Source organism: Sesamum indicum, linkage group LG3 (assembly GCF_026168435.1).
Source record: "Sesamum indicum cultivar Baizhima isolate 11 linkage group LG3, ASM2616843v1, whole genome shotgun sequence".
NCBI lineage: Eukaryota > Viridiplantae > Streptophyta > Magnoliopsida > Lamiales > Pedaliaceae > Sesamum > Sesamum indicum.
The window spans coordinates 23921143-23942109 of NC_142659.1; the positions used below are offsets into that span (position 1 = coordinate 23921143).

The 20967-nt window shown below is 35.2% G+C and overlaps 2 protein-coding genes across 10 annotated transcripts; both read right to left on the reverse strand.

Annotated features, from left to right (window-relative positions):
* Window positions 1–657: 657 nt before the first annotated feature.
* On the reverse strand, window positions 658–7663 carry LOC105158635 (uncharacterized). 4 transcript variants are annotated; one of them, XM_088879116.1, is made up of 4 exons: window positions 7373–7663; window positions 7081–7274; window positions 4561–6152; window positions 658–1448 (listed from the first exon to the last, which is right to left on the reverse strand). In XM_088879116.1, exons 3-4 carry the CDS (start codon window positions 6076–6078, stop codon window positions 1110–1112), a joined length of 1857 nt encoding a protein of 618 aa, XP_088735242.1. In that variant the 5' UTR covers window positions 6079–6152; window positions 7081–7274; window positions 7373–7663; the 3' UTR covers window positions 658–1109. The 4 variants fall into 4 exon arrangements, with proteins under 4 accessions (XP_088735242.1, XP_011073752.2, XP_011073750.2 ...); XM_011075450.3 differs by having other exon boundaries at window positions 4561–6161; window positions 7373–7661; XM_011075448.3 differs by having other exon boundaries at window positions 4561–6161; window positions 7081–7293; window positions 7373–7661.
* A 5145-nt stretch (window positions 7664–12808) lies between these two features.
* On the reverse strand, window positions 12809–17352 carry LOC105158637 (thionin-like protein). Of its 6 annotated transcripts, XM_088879187.1 has the most exons (5): window positions 17181–17352; window positions 16451–16505; window positions 16137–16188; window positions 14191–15533; window positions 12809–13414 (listed from the first exon to the last, which is right to left on the reverse strand). In XM_088879187.1, the coding sequence occupies exon 5, from the start codon at window positions 13324–13326 to the stop codon at window positions 12946–12948; it is 381 nt and encodes a 126-aa protein (XP_088735313.1). In that variant the 5' UTR covers window positions 13327–13414; window positions 14191–15533; window positions 16137–16188; window positions 16451–16505; window positions 17181–17352; the 3' UTR covers window positions 12809–12945. The 6 variants fall into 6 exon arrangements, with proteins under 6 accessions (XP_088735313.1, XP_011073754.1, XP_011073755.1 ...); XM_011075452.3 differs by lacking the exon at window positions 14191–15533; XM_011075453.3 differs by lacking the exon at window positions 14191–15533 and having other exon boundaries at window positions 17089–17352.
* Window positions 17353–20967: the final 3615 nt, after the last annotated feature.

Sequence of the window (20967 nt, forward strand, 5' to 3'; positions counted from 1 at the left end):
TCAATCAACGCTCGTTTACTTTTGTAGTTTGGATAAATAGTTGACTGGATTTGAATGGATTTGTTATAGGATTTGATAAATTAATAAAAATAATAAGTTGTTTACTTGATTAGATTAAGTGATAGATGCAAAAGTTTTAATAGTAAGAAAGTTAGGAAAAGGTCCGCTTCTACCTGAATTTCTTAATCAAAACCACATATGGTCTGATTTCATATCAAGCCCAACCAAGGCTTGTCCCGGGCTTGTAGGATTCGAATTGAGCCGATATCATGAAAATAAATAGTTTACATAATTGGATAAATGACACAATTTAGACTTATACATAAATGTAAACAGGCCCTCAGTGAACATAGATCAATCCGATGTCCTCAGACATCGGCGATAATATTCCAATATGACCTGTAATATTGGTGATATCATCCGTATCTATCGGATATTACCAATGATACATTACATATATACTCATAAATTAATAAGCATCAGTAGATATTACTTGATCAACAACGGCCAATCCGAATAAGTACAAGCTATTATCAACAGATATCAACCGATACTTTGAACCATAGCTTTTTTATGTAAAACGAGACGTCTTCCTTTGCCAAGTGAATAAAGTATATCGGATGATCTAAATATGCAAAGACTTTCATGAATCGACTGTAAGAGGAACTGATCCTGTCATCGGCATCAATGTAAAACCAAAAAGCACTTTACAACATTTTACGCATTCGCAACGATCATCTTACAAATTTGATGATCAAGTAAACGAAATGTACGATATGCCTGCATTACATAGGTAAAGAATAAACGAGTAAAAACTTCCGGGACAAACTTCAAAGGGAACTAATCACCCAACGAAATGGTAGATTTTTACTGAGCCAACCGTACGTGCAATAGTAATCATAAATGTTACAAGAATCGGGACTTTTTAAACATCTATAACTCCCTCTCCGCCACCCCCCATCCCCCGGACAATGATTTTTCGTACCTAGTAAAGACTACTGTATCTGCTGTTATTCCAAGTAAAATGCAAATTAGAGGATCAATCAAACAACTATGGAAGTTAATGCTCCTTTACTGAAAATGTACCTTACCTAAACACAACTGATGAACTACTTCTGAGCTTTTGGTTTTTTAGATTTACTCTTCTCCTGCATTTTCTTTTTCTTTGCTTCTGCTGTAATCCACGTATAATTGGGAGGAATTGCAAATGGGTCCTGAATATTTTCGATCTTATTGCTAGAGCCACCTGTAGAAGCCCCCGCACGTTGATAAGGAGACTTTATCCACTGAAACCATGATGGACTTGAAGGCTGAACGCCTGAAGCGCTTTCTCTGCCACCAGCAGTCGGACTTGATGGTGGCGTCGAGAATTCATCTACCGGTTGCAATTCTTCAAACTTTGTAAAAGTAACGATCACCCTGATAGTGGGTACTATCGGAATTGCAACCTGAAAAGAGAGGAAGATGCCTTAGCGGCAGTGTAGCATATCCAGGAGAAATTAACGGCATAAGTTGAAGCCACCCTATAAATGAATTTACCAAAAGACTCCTTTGACAAGGCACACTAGTTTCAAGGTAAAATACACAGTTTCTTGACCGTCATGCCTAAATTCTTACAAAATTTTTAATTTTTCGTCCATGTAGGTAAAAGTGAACTAATTAGAACAAAAGCCCCAATTTAAATGAACCATATGGATGCACATGATTTGTTCCGTTTGCAAATTCTGACACCAAGAGGACAAAAATTGCTAACTATCAAAAAGTTATAGGACTGTTTTGCATTCATAGAAACAAAGGATTAAAATGCCAAAGTGCCAAAATTACACGACCAAAAGAGACTTTTAACCCTAGACTTTTGGACTTCTAACTGTGTTCTCAAATAATTAAATATATACAAAATTATCAAATAATACACTAATTTAATGTTTTAACAATACTTAATAGATCTCACTTTAACTATCACCAAAAAAGTTACAACATGTAAAACATACTGAACTAATTGTACTTTAATAACAATATAGATGTAGTTATAGATAGATACAGCCTAGATTAAACATATAAGTTGATTAGTAATTAATCTTACATTCTACTTTATTTATCTTAGTATTATATTTATATTTTATATATGAATATGTACAAAATATACACATACTTCTCAATGTATATGTCACACAAATAAATACACGTCAAAACACACATATCTAAACAGGTCAAGTTTGGGTTGAGTCCGAGATGGTAAAGCCGTGGACCCATTTATGGTAGTTGGTGTCTAAACTCAAGCTATTAAGCTTCTGTGCAATGAGTTCAAAGAAAGAACTAAGGTGGTCATAGCAGGACAACTTCTCTATTGACAATGGAGCTAAGTGCAACAGAATATCAAATGAATTCAAGTTGTATTTGGATTGATGGATTTGAAACTGAGAATTTCAAATTCACAATAATAAATCCATTTGTTTGGATAACTCCAAGCTGCAATGGATTTCAAATTCTTGATTTCCCATTTTTAACTATATTGTTATGATAATGGATTTCAAATCCATTCAATATGAAATCATTTAAAATCCTTGTTCCAAATCCATTCCTCAAATCCAAATGTAGTCCAAAAGATGCTTTTAGAAAATGTGATTCCTGTTCTCAGTCAAATGAGTGCATCAGTACGTCTTTTAGGAAGAGAACTATTTCTGCCAAGTTGAGAATTGGAAGAAAAAAGAAATTATAGCCACGAAAGAGGAGGATGGACATAGGTAGCATGAGGAGGTGTTCCACAAAATGTCATGTATATACTCTACGTTATATTTTCCAGCAATCTTGCTACAAATGTTTTTCTATGTCAAAGGTAGAGTTATACAAGCTGCAGCCTTGAAATTCTAAGACTTTCAGCTCTTCCAATTGTTGTAATCTTCTAATCTATGAGAGAAACAGCTAGACATCAATATCCGACTGCTCTCATGCTAAAACAAGGGAATTTTCTTACCTAAACTGATTTCAGTATTCTAAATGCTCGAATCATTATTAGAGCCCGAAATGTGTTCTGTTAATGGTAACACTTTCATCCTTTGTAATCATCGAGTGGAACCGATTGGGACGTTTACAGTTTAGAATAGTTTCTATACCAAGTTGAAACAAGTCAAGTCGAGATTAAAAATTATAATGTATATCACATCCTAGATCTGAAGGCAAGCCTGTGACTTGTGCTGTTTTATTCTCCAGCTTGGGTTTGGCTCAAGATTCCTACACACATCAGTGAGAGCGGTACCAAATCGAGGCAAACTCTAAATACTAGATATGACCTCCAAATAACAGGGGTCAAGGTTGGCAAGTGAGATGATGGGGGATCATAGATTAATCGTCGAGAGGGAAACAAGCTAAGGCCCCTAAATGATCACTCAGTGGTAAAGGAGGTAGGGGTGCAGAGACAGCCACGAGGTTTGCCTAGAAGCAGCCACTCTTGAAGGAGTGCATAATAGCTCACTGATCAAGCGCTCTTGCGCCGAAGATGAACGGGGCGAAGCGATCTGCTGAAGCTGTGGGATGTAAAAATACATCGGTAGGGGAGCATTCCGCCTTAGAGGGAAGCCCCCGCGCGAGCAGCGGTGGACAAAGCAAAAGCGAGAATGTCGGCTTTAGTAACATAAACATTGGCGAGAATCCAATGCCCTGAAAACCTAAGGGTTCCTCCGCAAGGTTCGTCCACGGAGGGTGAGTCAGGGCCTAAGATCAGGCCGAAAGGTGTAATCGATGGACAACAGGTGAATATCTCTCTTCTTTCCCTTAACAGCTTAACCCTCTCCATTTCCCCCTTATTTTATCATAACCCAACCAAACCAATGTATATATTACTTGCAAAATTTATAACCGCTAAAAGCAAAGAAGGACATAACACCTTCGACCACTAACCTTGACCACATTTATTATATGTAAGGAAAAAATTGAACGTTTTATTAAAAACTTCTTTTGTTAACATTCTGGATACATTTTGAAGTATTTGTCACATATATGAGGAGTATTCAAGAGTATCATCTTGTATCCAAATACCAAACAGGAGTACAACTCTGTGTAGTCATACACTTGCATGTACACATTCATGTTTATGTGCATATGCAAAATATTATTATAGAAAAGTGCATCCGTACCATCCAAAATGTGCCTCTGTCTTTTAAGACATTAAACTCTGTAGGACCATAGCTTTAAGGGACATAAGACTTCTTTTAGTGCAATCATAATGATGGGCAATAAAGGCTCAAAGGCATAGACTTTTAAGTACATCTGTCTTGATCAGCAGTATACAGAAACCTCTTAAATGAGGTTTTATTTGACATGATCGTGATGTCGCAATATGAAGCATCCACGCATTTTAGAAAAGTTGAACTATGCCATAATGTTCCAAACCAACCTCATTGTCTCATAAACCCCAATACAGAACAAAGATAACAGATTGCAGGTATAAAATGAAAAGGAGAGGTGTTGCTCACAAAGATGAATGACATCAAAATGGGGTTAAAAAAAAAAAAGCATGCATAAAAAGCCGATATAGTGAGAGTGTTAAAACAAGATGCATACCTTGACAGGGAAGGTGCCTTTCGGTAGCTTGGTAGTGAGTAACTCTCTTAATCGCCTGATAGCTTTTACTTTGTTTGCTAAAATGTCAAGCAACGGTAGGAGTTCTTCTGTTTGTAAGGGAAAATCTGGAGAAAGACAAAGAATAGGCCTCAAACCTTTCTTATACTCACCCTCACGACTTCCATCCTTGCGGCGATTTCCACTCTCAGCATTTGCCGAAGAAGCTTTAGCGTCTCTTCCTCTCTTATGCTCATCCCGCTTTACATCAATCTCCGTAGAGTGCCTACTGTGCCTAATTTTACTTCTCGAAGGAGAGTCCTCTGGGAGATTGCAAGATTTCTCTTCTACACACAAAGAACTTCTTGGTGGAGCATTCTTTTTTTCACCTTGTTTGTTTTCCGATTTCCTCCAGCTACCAAACCATCCTTTCTTTTCCACTTTACTTTCTCTGTTCCTACAACTTTTTGCATCCTCAACAGGAATATCCCTTAGCTCACAACAACTATGACGGTGAGCAATAATGCCATCACTGTTTTCATTCTCCGAGTCCATCTTAAGTGCAGTCTCAAGCTGCTTTCTCTCTTCCTCTGTCAAAATATCATCAAGCTCACTCTCTGTCTCATTGCCATTGCAGGAATTAAAGAATTCATCGTCTGTCATGGCCCCTGGGACCCTCCTTGATTTAATGCTTACAACCACATTATGCATATCATATACTTTCGCTTTCCAAGGACCCACCATTTCTGTTTTTTCCTGTCTCCTCCATGTTGTTTGAGGCAAAAGAACTGCTTGAGTTACATCAATGCCAGGCCGGAATATATTGGTCTGGGACATTGCAATCACTTCTTGCTGCACTTCAGCCTCAGTTGGTGGAGTACCAGCACCATCCAGAGCGTTCATAACCTCCTTATCTCTATGTGAAACCATGCATAGTGATCCCGGAGGAACTTTTCCATCTTCTGAGCCATCACCAAGGAACAAAAAACTTTGGTCAGAACGCTGGATTCTGAAACCATCAAAACCGGCCAAAGTCATATCTGCCCTCAAATTTGCACCTCTCTTCCAAATTTTGTAAGTATCAGAAGGGGCAATTCTTGAAATGAAAGGGATGACTGAACTCTCAAAATGAAAGGTGATCTCCATGTAAAAATCTCTCATCCGTCTCATTGTTCCAATCAACCGAGGCAACCTTCTGCACCATTTTGCCCAAGCCAGTGGCTGGTAGTGCCTAACTATAATCTTTGCAATCCCTTCTTCCCTATTACATATTGCTTCCTGTAAAGCACTCCAACCCTGATCATTCTGCAAGCTCCAATCTGCACCGGCCTGCATAAGTATCTCAGTTGCAGCCTCATCGCCAAATTTAATTGCCAAATGAAGTGGAGTTTCCCGGTTAGGAACGTCACGCCGATCAATTGCAGCAGCTATGGCATCAGCTTTAGCTTCCTCAGCAAGTGAAATTGGTTCTGTCTGAATCTCAGATGGATCACAGAGCCGGGGAAGGCCAGCAATAATCATCCTGAGAGCAGTATAATCCTTCAAAATTATGGCCTTATGAACAGGACTATGAGCGTACTTGGACACGTCAACAGCTGCCATGCCTGCCCAAAGTCAATCCAAATATCCAAAAAGAATTCAACACAGATGCTCCTAAATCAGAGTATTGAGTACATGAACTAAAAATTTTGTTTACAGGGTGTACCTCCAGTTATAAATATTAAAAATTTTCGAAAATGTTCCAGTAACATTATAGAAACTTATAACATTAAAGAAACATGCAGAGAATTCTTTAAGAGTTTTGGTTATAAATTTATAATATTTGAGCATGCCCATCATAACGTCAAATTCTCTTCAACAAACTATAATCAATGTACATTTTGGTTTTCTGATAACAATCCCAGGTAAAAATATGCAAGACAACTTATTAATTGCAACACTCCAACAGTTTCTAGGAATTCAATAAACACATAAGAATAGTTATTTCAAGTGACATATATTGCAACTAGATTTTATAGCACTATTCAATACCATTATCAAACGAGATATTTTTAATAGTCCGTAAAACAAAAGAATCATTGTATTTTCAAAGCAAAAACAAAGAATTAAAAGTTATCTTGGACAAATAGCAAAAGAAGACATCGTGAAGGAAATTGGAGGATGTCATAGGAAAATAAGAAAAGATGAGTGCATCGTGAAATTTTCAGAACTAGTCTCTGTTTGAGTTTCTATTATGAGCTTGCATTATGTTGACATGAGAACTTGAGAAATTTTAATCTCGAACTGCCCATAGGTAACCAAATTAACTCCTCAAACCACTTAATCAACAAACAGAAAGAACCCCATTTCATGTTCCCTCACATAATCCAAGAATTTTATCAAGAAATTGAGAAAAGAACCAAACTAGCAATTCCAAAATACAAAACACAGGAACTCCAAACTTTTAACTTATAAAAAACAAAAGGCAGAATCTTGAAAGGGTCCCAACTGAAAAATATATGAAAAAGGATCAAGAAATCTCACCTTCTTCTCCTTCCCAAGAACAGAATTGGTGCCCGGAAGGCCCGGAAGCTATTTGAACCCCACCACCACCTCTCTATCTCTTTCCCTCAATATTCATATATCCAGAGAAGATGACAAAAGATAATGGGGAATACGAAAAGGGAATTCCTTGTGATCCAATCCAGATCAGACAAACGCAAGAAATGCATGTGGGGCTACAAAACGAAGCCAAAACTGAATAAGAAATAGGATTAGAGCAAAAGGGGTTCAAGAAAAACTGAAAAATCACAGAATCAAAGAAAAGCATATTTACCAAACAGAAAGAAAGATACTACAACACAAACCCCACAAATCAAGCAAAGGCAAACTGTTTGCAGTATTCTTATCATTCACATTCAAGATTTCATCTTTCACAAAAATAGAATAGAAAAAGATCTTTTCATTTTGGAGAAGGAAATATAATTTTCCTCATGTATATATATGTACACTTTTGGAGAAAATAATGCCATGGTTCTACTTTTTCCTTTTATTTTTTAATTCAAAAATACAATATCTCTGAGACTTGAAATTGGGATTTTGTTCATGGCTGACTAGACCAACGACGAAGACGTTTTACTTGTTTCTTTTCTTCTTTTTTCTTTTTTGGGCATTTTTTTTATTTGTTTATTTTGGCTGCCAAATGTAAGAAAAAGTGAAATGAGAAAAGGCCAGGGGCAATCGGCTGCATGTGAGCCTGGAAAGTGGAAAGTGACGAAGCTGCAGTTCCCCCATTTTTTTATTTTATTGTAAATGCAATTATGACAAGTGGATTCATATGCAAATACGCCGTCAGCTCTGGATGTGTATTAGCTGTGAATGGGTGGGATATCCCAATCAATTCGGTCTGTTGATTCGTTTACCTCATTTTGGACTAGTTGGATTCGCTCAATGCAAGTCGCTATTTTGTGTTGATTCTAATCATCTTAAAGACTGAGAAATTCTAATTTGAATTTTATTCGATTAAATTTAAATTAATTATACAATAATATATGTATCGTGTTATTATGTAGTTAGAATTTCTATTCAAAATAATATAATTGACCCACTTAATAAGTTGGCGATATGATTTATGATCTCTTGAAAATTTCTAACAAAAAATTAATTGTCTACTCAATAAATATAACTAATTAGTATATATATATATATGTACATACAGCTTAAGACCAATTTATACAATGATATCAACCAACAAATGTTCATTATACATTCATCACAATTCATGAAGGAACGAATACAATAATTATACATCAATCCACATCATAATAACCACAAGGTATGTGTATAATTTTTCAAAAAGCAGAATTAGTGGTTTGTGTAAATGACGACGATAAATCAGTCGGACGTATATGTATAATTATCCAAAAGGCAAAGATGATTTATGCAGATATATAAACCATAAATTAAAAAATATAAATATAATTATTTCTTAAATTTATATCAATGTATTTCTCTGAAAATTATGGTATATAAGATATATATAGAGTATATAATTTTACTCATTTCAATTCAATTCATTTGAATGGAGTAGAGGGTAATTATATTTATACTCCCAGATGATGATTTGTTCTTTACACAAATTATTTTTGTCTTTTGCATAATTACATGAGATGAAATCATCTCCGACGGCTAAAAAAAAAAAAAAGTAACCAAAACGTGTAAAATGACTTATTTACCCCTCCAACAAAAGCCTAAAAAGGAAAAGAAAATGAGTTTAACATAAATTAAGTGTACTGACCATTTTGATAATATAAACCCTTGTTCAAAATGAAAAAATTTCCACCTTTTTTTCCTTTTATAGCGGCATATATATTATATATCCATATACTAAGGAACAGTTTTCAAGAGTATTTTTCTCATTTTTTTATAATTTGGTGTTTCGTATGGTAGTTTTTGATATATATTCATCTGTTTTCTTGATTAAAACAGTGTTTGTTCATCTAGAAAAACTGTATAAATATATAGAATCTATATATCATATTTTCCTTTTTCCAAAACATAATATAACATCACATTTTAACATTATATTCAACAACCAAGCTCCAGTATAGAAAAGACACAAACATCAAACGCTAACATACAAGACATTGAATGCTTTAATCGTTGGCAATTATCTTTCTCATGATTGTTTATTGACTTAAACGGTAGAGTATTAATATATTTTTTGTAGGTCTCCTTTCCAAGGCTTGCAAGAATTCAGACCTAAATACCACAAGTCAAACTTGTCTGATCTCAATTTTTTGCTCGCATTAATACCATTATAAGATGGCAGGTCTGAAAGTACTCCAAAATGAGTAGGGAGGTCTTCAGCCATCAGTTTAGGTAAGGGATCTCTCCATCCATTTGCTGACGGAGTTCCAACATCTCATAGTGGAGGGTCTCCATGCATTGAGGGCCACCTTTTTCGTCTCTCCCTTATAAGTGGGATTGGCAAGGTTATGTTCATACCGATGCAACATAGGAAATGATGCAGGAGCTTGTCTGTTCTGGCTTTATCCTCCTTAGGCATTGAGTGCATCGGGATGAAACGTCTTACTTGCACCCCTATCAGTAGCATGAGTAGGAGGTCCACAGAGAACTGAGCTAACAGCCTCTAGATTGAGCCCGTTGAGTTGTTCATAAGAGAGTGAGTTCACTACTATAGGCAAGACTAGTGGGTTAGTACGAGGAGGAGGAACATTGTGGTCCTCCAAGATTGGTTTTGGTTGTGGCATGGTGGACCCGACTACAACAGGAACGAAATTGTTTTCTTCAAAGAAGTCATTGTCACCTCCACTATCAGAGCTAGCCATTTCTCAGCTTTTAGCTCAAGATTTGCTACAACAGTACTAGTGATGTGTATCAAGGTCTTACAGCATCACAAGGGTCGAAGAATTTTTATGAAAAATTTTAACATTATCATAAATTAACTTACAAATAATAATGTTTAGCACTTTGATTCTTTAGTTAGTAAAGTATGCGATGAAATAAATCTTGGAAACTCAAGAAAACATATGAGTTGTGGTAAGATAAATGATGTGATTGGAGATGGGTGTGTTTGAGTATAAAAAATGGAGCTAAAGTCCATAATAGAGTGCAAGAATATAGCAAAAACCCATGTAACCTTGTTGTTGAAGACGTGGAGTGAGCTTAAATGAGTTTAACTTATCTTAAGGTCTTACCTTATACCCTATTTATAGTAGAAGTTTTGGAGAGATTTCAGGTGCGATGATGTTAATTGAGATATTTTTGAAATTTTTGGAATATTTATTGATCTGGGTTGAAATATGCTATCCCTTTTGGCGAAGTCAAACTTGCAGTATCCTCCCAAATATCGAACATAGGCTCCAAGAAGGAAATAAGAACTTGAGCCTAGTCGGGTGCGTTCCCAACGAAAACCTTCCGATACTCAAATTAGATCAAGTTAGAGATAGGAAAATAGACGATCTTGAATAATAAATGCAGTAGAAATAAGTAATTAAGTCTTACAATAAATGCGTGGGGGGGAGTATTTATAGCTACAAATGTATTTGGGTCGGTAGAGCGGGTCGGGTTGTGCAACCCGGCCTAAATAAAAATGTGCGGATCCTCCAAGTATTTAGGTGATTTTGCTCTTTTCAAGGGCAATTTCATCCTTTTTCAAGTCCAATGTGGGTTGTACCCATCATCTACTTTGTACAAATGATGTTATCCAATATCTAAAGCAATCTCCTAAAGGATATGTCAACTCAAAAGAGTCCTACCAAGTCAGCCATGAATATAGGAGAAGTAGTTGATTGTTGCTTCCAACAATCAGATCCAATTAGCTATAAGGTCCCTCTTACCACCCTTCTAGGGTTACATGATCCATAAAGTGTAGAATACGACTGAGTGAGGGCCTTTTTATTTTGTATTGGTCTCCTAATATGGGCTGTGTTTGTCAGCACTGCCTCATTAGCAGGGTGGTTGGACTGGGCTGAAGACTTAAGGCCTTTGCTGCACAAAAATTGTGCTTCAGCCAGCTCATGCTGGATTGAGTAAATGAGGATCTGTTCACTTACTTTGAATTTTGACTTGATTTAACTGTTGAGCTTGGAATAATAGCTTCTTAGTTTTGATCATGGCAATTGAAAATGATAACATATTTCATTTTTTACGGTGATAAAAATTTCCCACAATTCGTGGCAAATATTCAATTTTGTGTAATATTAGAATAAACAAGAATGTCAATGCAATGTTAAAATGTAAAAAATGATACGTAATCATTGGCATAAAAGTTTGTTTGGTTATAATAATTATTCTCATAAAAAATAATAATTACAAATTATGTATAAATTATGATTACTGAAAATATATACATACATAGGGACAAAAAAGTTCAATCTCTTCTTCCTTTCATCTCCATTTCATACAATAAATCAGAAAATATTAAAGAGCTAATTGTCTTATCATTAAATGTATCTCATTTCATTCTATTTTATTAATTACATCTAGCCCCAATGTTTCCCATCTCCATATGAAGGATGAACAGATATGCAATTTCATTCTGGACCAAAATTTACTTCCTTAAGTATTTAGATCAAGTCAATAGATATATTACCACAAAATTCATTTTACGCATGATGTCTTATTGTGACTATAGGAGCTTCTTAACATTCTTGTCAGGAAAAAATTCTTTATTGCTTACTGCCTTATCTCTATTAACATTACAAATTGTTCGACAATTGCAATTATGATTTACTGTTTATCCTATTTAATTATTTAAGCCTTCTTTACTAATTCGGATATGATTAAGGGGTGCCAGCATAAATTGAGATTAATTCATACATTGGTTGGAATCGAATAATCAATGTTTTGTATACTTAAACTTGGATAACGGTGTCGCCCAAATGTTGAGGGCATAGGCGATCACCCTACCCGCTTGGCGACCAACGTCGCACATGGGTGAGGAGGGCAGGAGCGGTTGGCGGCCTGCTATTTCTTTTTTAAATTAATTTCTATTAATTTAAATTTTATAATTAAAAGAATAAAAAATATTAATATATAATTAAATTGGAGAGAAGGGTAAAATTATAAAAACAATTGCACTTTCCGAACCCATAATCCCAGTCAATACGTGTGTACCACCAACTCTGACTTTGAGGGGTTCTTTTAAATCTTTTTTTATATCAGAAAAAGTGGAATCGATACTTTAGCTTTTATAAGAAATTTTTACAAATTTTCTATGATGCTTTTGAAAAATTTTCAGAGAAATCCCTAAATATCCATCGACTCAAAAACAAACGTCAAAGAATGAAATTTTAAAGCATGGATGCATCAACCAATACGTCCCAAAAACACCACCTCTGTCAGACATACATTCAAACAACATTTGGAGCCATTTGTCATTTAACAGAAAAGGAAAGAACACTCCGAGTAAGTAACAACTAATATAAACAAAATTGAAGGCAGCAAATATTACCAAGTTGAAGATTTGAACTATCATTTATACTCATAAAGACACAAAACAAATTGTGGCGAGCAGCATGCCGCCGACAGTTAAAATTATCAAAAATGATTATTTCAATAATAACCAACGTAGCACTGTACATGTATGTAAATAATCAAGAAAACAACAGGAGATTCAACAGCACTTTAGTTTATGCTATAGTGAAATATCCAGAGAAATCCAGCTAAGTAAAGGTACTAACTCATCGCATAATATCCGAAAGTTAACCCGAAAGTTAACGTGAACAAATGATAGAACATTGTAAAATGAAAAAAAAAAACTGGCTAACTTTACTTGATCTTAGCACAATTTACCGTCTGGAACATCAAGGATACTGAGTTACCATAATTTTTTTTAGAGCATGTCGAAAAATGGCAAAAAATCAGATACAACAGATTGATTTATCATGAAGAACGAGAAGCAGAGAGTTTAAGACATTCACTTTGACATCTTCTGAGGCAAACATCATTCCAGTTTGGGACTTGATGTTGGTTCACGCATACGGTCCGGGCACAGGCATCAGCACAGGCATCGAGTTCAGAAACACCACAAACTGTAACACACGAATCGGGGATTGGATCCTTGGAAAATGCTCCAACTTTCTTCAACATTCTCTTTGATGTACAAACTCTCTCGCACACAAAAATATCATCAGCACTCCTCTCCTTGCCCCGGGCACTTTTGATTCTTTGCTCCTCAGCATGTCTTGCCTTCATTCTAAAAGCTTGACCAGCAATGAAAACTGGAACAGCAGCCCCTAGGAGGGTCCACCACACCTCAACCATTGCTGTATCTACAAAGGTATGTACTTCCTTCTTTTTCCAATGCACTTCTTGACTCAAAGTAGCAGATGACTTTATGCTCTATATGTTCCTATAGAGGTTACAAAGTGTGTTTAAAAAAAACAGAAACCATACAACCTTCTCTATTCAAGAGAGAGAGAGAGTACAGAGACCACAAAGAAGGGAAGATACAACCATATTAGTCAGATACGAGCCATGAATAAATCTGATGTTCCAAACGTCAGTCACATGTGTGAAGTTATATGGTAACTATTCCAAATCTCATAGCAAGTCATAGACCTCATTAACTCTTGGACTGCTCCATAGAATCCATTAGCCATTAACATGTGTCATCTTGATGATAAAGATGTAATCTTTAACTGCACAAATTGAATCATTAAGGCGAGATTTCACTTTTACTGAAGGGGGTGTTTATGAAGACTTGGTTCCGGTTAACCACGATGAAACTTTCTAAAGCAACTGAAACTAATGGCACTATTTTCTCCAAGAGAACATGAATATGGAACTAGCTTCAAAAATAATCTGGATATGCTAGTGGGCAACCAAAAAGTATAAACATCTCTCAAAAGAAAACTAAAATCAGTATCAGTTAGATCCAAATCCAAGCTTCGAAGATCAGTGTAGTTAAAGGCATGTGCCACGGCGCGAGGTGTGATAGGCGCAGCCCTCGCACCATTCGCGACTTATGGCAAGGGCCTTCGCCCAGGCACGCCATTCGGCCAGTTGCCCGCGCGCCTTTGTGCGCCCAAGCCTTGGGCTGGGCAGCTGGGAGGGCCCATCCCATCAAATATTAAAAAAAAAATTCTAATAATTTAAAGGAAATCAATCACCCTTTTTTGCACCTACATGCATGATATTACAGCCATATACACCACTGTTCATCTCCTCTTCTTCTTCCCCTACCGTTGTTGTTCGTGTTCCACTGCCGCCGGCCCGCTGCTGTTCCACTATCGAGCCACTGCTGCTGCCCTATTTCTTTCTGGGTGTTTTTTTCTTCTTTTGATTTCTTTAAATTTTAATTTCTAAAATTATATAATTGTTTGAAGTCTATGACTCCACGTTCTTTACTTCTTCAATTAAGTATAAATATAAATTAAAATTATCACTTTTCAGATGTTTTAATGATTAAAGTATGCTATGATTCAGTTTCAGTAATTCAATTATATGTTTAGTTTTCTTTTCTAATTTTTGCAAGGGAAAAATATAGGTATTACTGTATTATTTATTTATTTTAAGTTTGAAATTTTTTCTAAAAATAAATATATGTATTTTCAGACTATAATCTATATATATTTCTTTATTTTCTGGTGAATTAAATTACTTTTTATCATAAAATATATCCAAATTTACTTGTTTATTTTATTTTCAGATTAGTCTTTATTCAATTAATAATCTCTTAAGCTTCAAACTGGAAGGATCCAGGATGAAATTATGCATCCTTACCTAATCCTAACAACACAAACAATGTCAAGTGTAACTTTTGTGAGAAGGTACACAAAGGATATCTTCCACCATTACCTCCCTCGTTTGGGTAGAAAAGGGGAAGGCTAAAAAAGACAAGAAAAACATCTGCAGACAAAGATGGTGAAGATGGGAAGAAAAGAAGCAAAGAGAAGAAGAAAGAGATTAAGATGAAGAGGGAAGGGTGGAAAGTGCACTGTAAATTTTGTGGGGCTCTAGGACACAACAAAAAAGGATGTCAGTAGAGGAAATTTGCAGAGGAATTTCCTCCCAATGAAGAATAACAAAGGTCACAGCCACAAGTACCAAATGAGATGACACAAGGAGATGATGTTCCAGTGCAAGAGGTGGATACTCAGCCTCAGCTTGTTGAACAGACCGTTGCAGCCACTCAGCCCAAACTACTGTAAGTAGTTACTTTCACTTTATATGTATTTGATTTCACTTGATTGTGCTTATGTATATTAACTATATCCATGTTATTTGAAACAGGCAAGGAAAAGAATTGATACTAGAAACAAGGGCAACACAATTACAGAGTTTTCAAGAGCTTCAGTGAGTGTATCCTATATATTTATGCTTCTTTGAGCTTCAGTTAGTTCATATTTTGTAAGTTATTTGTTTGTTTATATTGTGCTCACTAAAATAGGCAAGGAAAACCACTATTGCAAAGAGCACAATTCTGCTCCAAGACAACCAACAACTTCAGGACCACAACAGGTGCAAATCTGTAAAAATTTTGTTTGAGATTATCCGCAGACATACTTACTTACCCTATGTTTGATTTTGCACACAGTTAATGAACATGCCACCATCTTCAAAACATAAGAAACCGAGTGAGGTGGGAAGAAGACTCCTTCAAGATGACTGCTTATGACTATTATTTTGGTGGAACTCAAACTTTTTATAACTTTTTGAAGAGAAAATATTGAAAATATTGCAGATCTACGAATAGTGCGATACTCTAATTTTAGGCATTGAGTTATTTATGGTTGGTGCAAATATTCAGCTTTTGTATAGTGCAATAGCTTGATTTTTGTGTGTTGGAGTTTGGGTGTTTTTTGGCTAGGAGGCATGTATACAGGACCATGTTAGGCACCCTCTTTTGGTTTGATCTTTTCTCAGCAAAACAGGTGTTGTTGTGTAGCAAAAACCCATCTTGGTTAATTAATGAATGCATCTACTAGTTGTGCATTTTATTTGTTCTTTATTTATTTGGTCCAGTGCAATTAGCATAAAAGTTAAAATATAGATGTGATTTTCTCCTTCTCAACACAAGATTGGCAAAAAAATGAATGGAGGATTGTAAAAAATGGTGGAAAATTGCTTACAAATAGGCTTGAACCCTTAAAAATGGCTAAAAGCAATTTTTCACCCCTTTTCCTGCAAAATTTAACGGCCACGGGCAGTCCATTAGTTTTCTAACGGTAGTACTATAGTTGCACAAAAACCATGTATTTTGGTACCAGAATTGGGCATTTTTAAAAGAATGGTATGAAAGTTGCAATATACCAACATAATACACTGGAAACATTCTGAACACATAACATGCTTCTCTTTTGCTATTTGCAAGTTTAGCAAACACTTGCAAGTATGAAAGAAACAAAATAATTTCAAAACGAAAGATGAAGAAATGGAACCTCACCTAAAGAAGGCTTTATCTTTTTTCTCAATGCCAACTTTCTCCACAATTGCTCAACCTATATAAAGACAGCCCTTTTTAGTGCCATTAAAAATTCTCTGTCATTTCCGGTAATTAATAATAAGATGGTTCATCAAGCATTCCCATGTGCTTTTTAACTAGAGCGCATCTTTATCCCAAAGACAGAATATTAAGGAAAAGAACCACTACAAAATAAGTGCTTAGATAATCACCACGCATAGTAACCCAATTTTGGATTAATCGGCAAAATATGCACCAAATAGTGTCTTTGGTTCATTCAAGAACATGAATATAGCATGTTGCCTTGATCAATTAGCTAATTAGAAACATTAATGTAATATTGCCATTCTCAACTTGTATTAAGAACAGTAAATGATTGTACCAACAGGAAGGGATACAATGTTAAGACTTCACCGCCCCAAAACCAAGAGAAATGAAAATATGACAGTGAATGCAACCAAAATCGGTTCCCAAGTTTAGTTCTTGCAAACAGTAATCATGGAAAAGAACGAGGTTTAGAGGAGAGATATTTGCAATAGCTACCAGAAAATCTTATACTGGAAAAGATTTGCAGTCACAATATAATAATCAAGAGAAGAAACACAAATGGCGCAACGAACCACAAAAATCAGTGGTAGACTGCGGTGATGGAGATGGAAACGGCGGCCGTAAACCGAGAATAGAGACCAAATGGCAAAGATAGAGGACGTACGTTTTGAGGGTTATCCAGCTGGCGGCGATGGCTATGGCGGTAGCGCAGCCGGAGGCTGAAGGTGCAGGAGGCGCTAGACGAGAATGGGGAGGAAATGGAGTTGGTAGGAGGATGATTAGGGTTGAATTCGGGTATAACCCAAACCCATGTAACCAGTTTTAGCGGGTCAAGCTATCTGTTGGTATAAATATGGATATTTATACCCATATTTAGTCCTACTTAGTCATATCCTACTCTCAAACTCTCAATAGTTAGTACACGTGCTTTTTATCAACTTTGAAAAATTCCTTGATTTACGTGACCTCGACTGCTTAATCATATTATGGTATTTCTTTTTTATCTATTTATACAATTTACCTTCACTAAAAAAAAATTATATATGAATATTGTTTGTGCACAGAAGTGTACTTTAGAGGTGATCATAAATTTTTAAAAACTAATGAAATGGTTCCAATCAAAATCTAACTAAATAATTTTTAATTAAAAAAATTTTATTAATATGAAAAAACATAATTTTATTTTAGCAAAAAGTGTTGTTCCTTACTAAAAGAAATTAAATTCCCAAAAGGAGAAAAATTTGGGATTTTAACTTTTTAATTGTTATATATGCTACAAAATATATAAATAAATAAAGTTATTATATAAATATTACATAAAATATACGCATATATATATGTATTGATTTAATGGGCGAATCGTATTGTTGAAACCACCATTCAACGCAAAAATAATAAATATTAATATTTTAAAACTGTCGTAATTTATGAAAAAATTGAAATTGAAATTCATGTATATGTTTATAGTATTTTATTAGAATAATAAAGTAAAAAACATATAGATTAATAAAGCAGAGTATTATATGTACATGCATAATAAAGATAGTCTTATCCGAATTAATATTCTAATCATAAAGTATGGGTGAATAACACTTTACCCCATGTGATATTGAAAACAAGTATATGCCCTATGAAAAAAATATAGTAATTTACTCCCCCTGTATTTTTTAAAATGAAGCAATTTACCTCCTTATACAGATAGGCAAATTACTTCATTTTAAAAAACATATGGAAGTAAATTATTGTATTTTAAAAAATACAAGAAGGTAAATCACTATTTGATATTTCATAAGGGGGTAATTTGCTCATTTACGATATCACAAGGGGGTTGCTTGCATTTTTTCCCATAAAGTATCATATATGATTATTTCTAAAATTTAAGTAATATAACTATTTATTTTATCCAAATGGTCAACAATTTATTTAGATAAGTAATTAAAGAAATTTAATTAAAATATTTCTATGTTGATATGTTCTTACTGACTTAATTATTGCTTTTTCAGTGCAAAAATAAAAATTGATTTATTCGTCTAGAATTCTTTCATATTTTAATTAATAAAATATTTTCACTTAAACTTAATCGATTCCACATTTATCTCATGTAAAAATATAAATGGGATTTTAATAATGTTTTGAATAATCAAAACATTAAACGATGACGATAGAAGTAAAAATAGTAACAAATAATAATGCTATACCAACTTCTTGTTGTGCATATATGCTAATAAACTCATGCAAACTTAAAGGAAAAAATGAAAAGGATAGATTTAAGTATAAATTGTCATGTTTATTTTATTGATCTCGTCAGGTCCTGGAAGCTCACTAGCAAACTAAGGCTCCACCAAAAGTTCGTCTCTTCGCATGGAAGCTAACTAATCAAGCCCTCCCAACAGGTGCTATTCTGGAATGGAGAATAAAGATTCTGTAGTCCTAGTGCTCTGTAAATATATGTGGCTCATGACCAATTACTTTGAAAGGCCCAAACCCAAAACTCCACTGGAAGACCCTTATATCACCAAGGTCCAAGTCTTCGCTCAGGCCCATGAACCGACGCAACCCATTTATTTATACCCGACCCGATTAGTGTATTTATCCCTCAACCACTAATCCTAAAAAATCATTTTCACATCTCTTTCCTCTCTCTCTCTCTCAAAAGCTGTTTTTTTCTCCCTCTCTCTCAAAAAGCTGTGACCGCTCTCCCCTCTCTTCAATGTCGTCTCCTATTCTTCTCCCTTCTCTTAATCTTTAACAATGGATTTCCCAATGTTTTTTGGGAACATACTAAAACCGCCATCTTCCTCATCTCTCGTCTCTATAAATATTGTCTCAACCTCTCATCTCAAATAATGAAAAATAATCTCTAAAATTAAACTTTGTGTTCTTGAAACCTTAGTGGTTGATCTTTGTGTTTGGTTCTTAATGAACTTGAGGTGTCTCTCTTGGTGAGAAACAAAGGAGCAACCGTGGTGGTTTGTGGTTGCCGGCTTTTCTCGTGGCCATGCGATCTGTGGCTCTTTGAGCCGAAATACATTCTACTACTTTATTATAACTCTTGTTTACTTTCTGTACATTTATCATTATATTGTTGTAAATCTTGGGTTGTATAATTTAAGGGTTCAAAACCCCCTAAATCTGTAACAATTGATTTAGAATTTGTCGTGCTTCTGCTGAAGGGTAAATACCCAACACGCTCCTTTTGTGGTGTTGCTTCAGAGAGTCTTTCACATGTGTTTCTTCATTGTCATGTTGCCCAACAAGCATGGGCCCTATCAAATTTACCATGGAATATCGTCTCAGGTTGGAATGATGATCCTCTTCTTTGGATAAAGCACGTTGGAATCTACTTACAACCCGTCGCCTTCAAGTTCTTTCTTGTCATCTGTTGGCTTCTATGGTGGAGTAGGAATCAACACTGCATCGAGAAAAAGATTGTCAACTAGATGCAAACAATTACTTCAGCGAGATGTTTTCTTGAGGCTTATCGAGAGGTTTGTTTGAGGTCGCGTTCCTGAGCCAACAAATCAGATATGGCATAGACAACCAAATGGGGTTATCAAGATTAATTTTGATGGAGCACTCTTTCAGAATGGTAGGGAGGTGGATGTCGAGGTTGTGGCAGAAGACTGACAAGGAGGTACTTGTGCTTGGTTTTCTCACAAATTCCCTCGTCATGTTGAGCCATAATTTGCCGAAGTAACGGCAAGTAAGATGACAATTAACATTGTACTGAAACATCGATGACCGTCCATCATAATCAGGGTGACTGTTATCGCTCCATCAACAAATTGAGGAACTCGACTCTTAATAGGTACTCCATTGGCCCATTGGTATAGGATATCGAGATTGTAGCTTCAGCTTGCTCTAGTGTTTCATTTAATCATGTTCTTAGAAATAGGAAGTCATTAGCTCATAAATTCGCCAAACTTGCTTTAGCATGAAAGCTTCAAGCACTTCTCTGTTGCTGATGCAAAACGTTTTTCGTTGTTAGACTCCGATTTATTCTAATATATTGATTGATTTTTCTGTAAAAAAAAAACATATTTTGGACATTTTTTAATATGAAATTGTCATACCTTCAAAGTTGAATTTTTTGGATATTCATGATATTGATTGAGGGTTTGGCATCGTAATTTAAACACAAACTATATCTTGATAACTTAACGGTGAGATCATCATTTGCGACTCATTCAAAGTTGAGTTTAAATGTTATTATAATGTTAATTTTGAGGGCTTAATGATATAATTTCAAATTAAATGGTATAATTTAATGCAGATATTTGGCAAATAATTTTATCTCTGCTTTGAAATCTTGAATATTATTGAAATTGATGAACTTTGTCGAAATGTCTCCTAAGACCTTCTTTTCAAACGTCAATTCTTGTTGTCTTTGTGTGTGTAGGAAGTGAACCCAAAAAGTCATTATAAAGTTATTCAAAACGCAATAATCGTAG

Bases quoted from the DNA above. Each gene is read 5' to 3' on its own strand.
- LOC105158635 (XM_011075450.3), bottom strand. From the start codon at position 6,159: ATGGCAGCTGTTGACGTGTCCAAGTACGCTCATAGTCCTGTTCATAAG. The intron at 1,449-4,560 runs GTATGCATCTTG...CTCTCTTTTCAG, and splicing joins AAGGCACCTTCCCTGTCAAG to GTTGCAATTCCGATAGTACC.
- LOC105158637 (XM_020692983.2), bottom strand. From the start codon at position 13,326: ATGGTTGAGGTGTGGTGGACCCTCCTAGGGGCTGCTGTTCCAGTTTTC.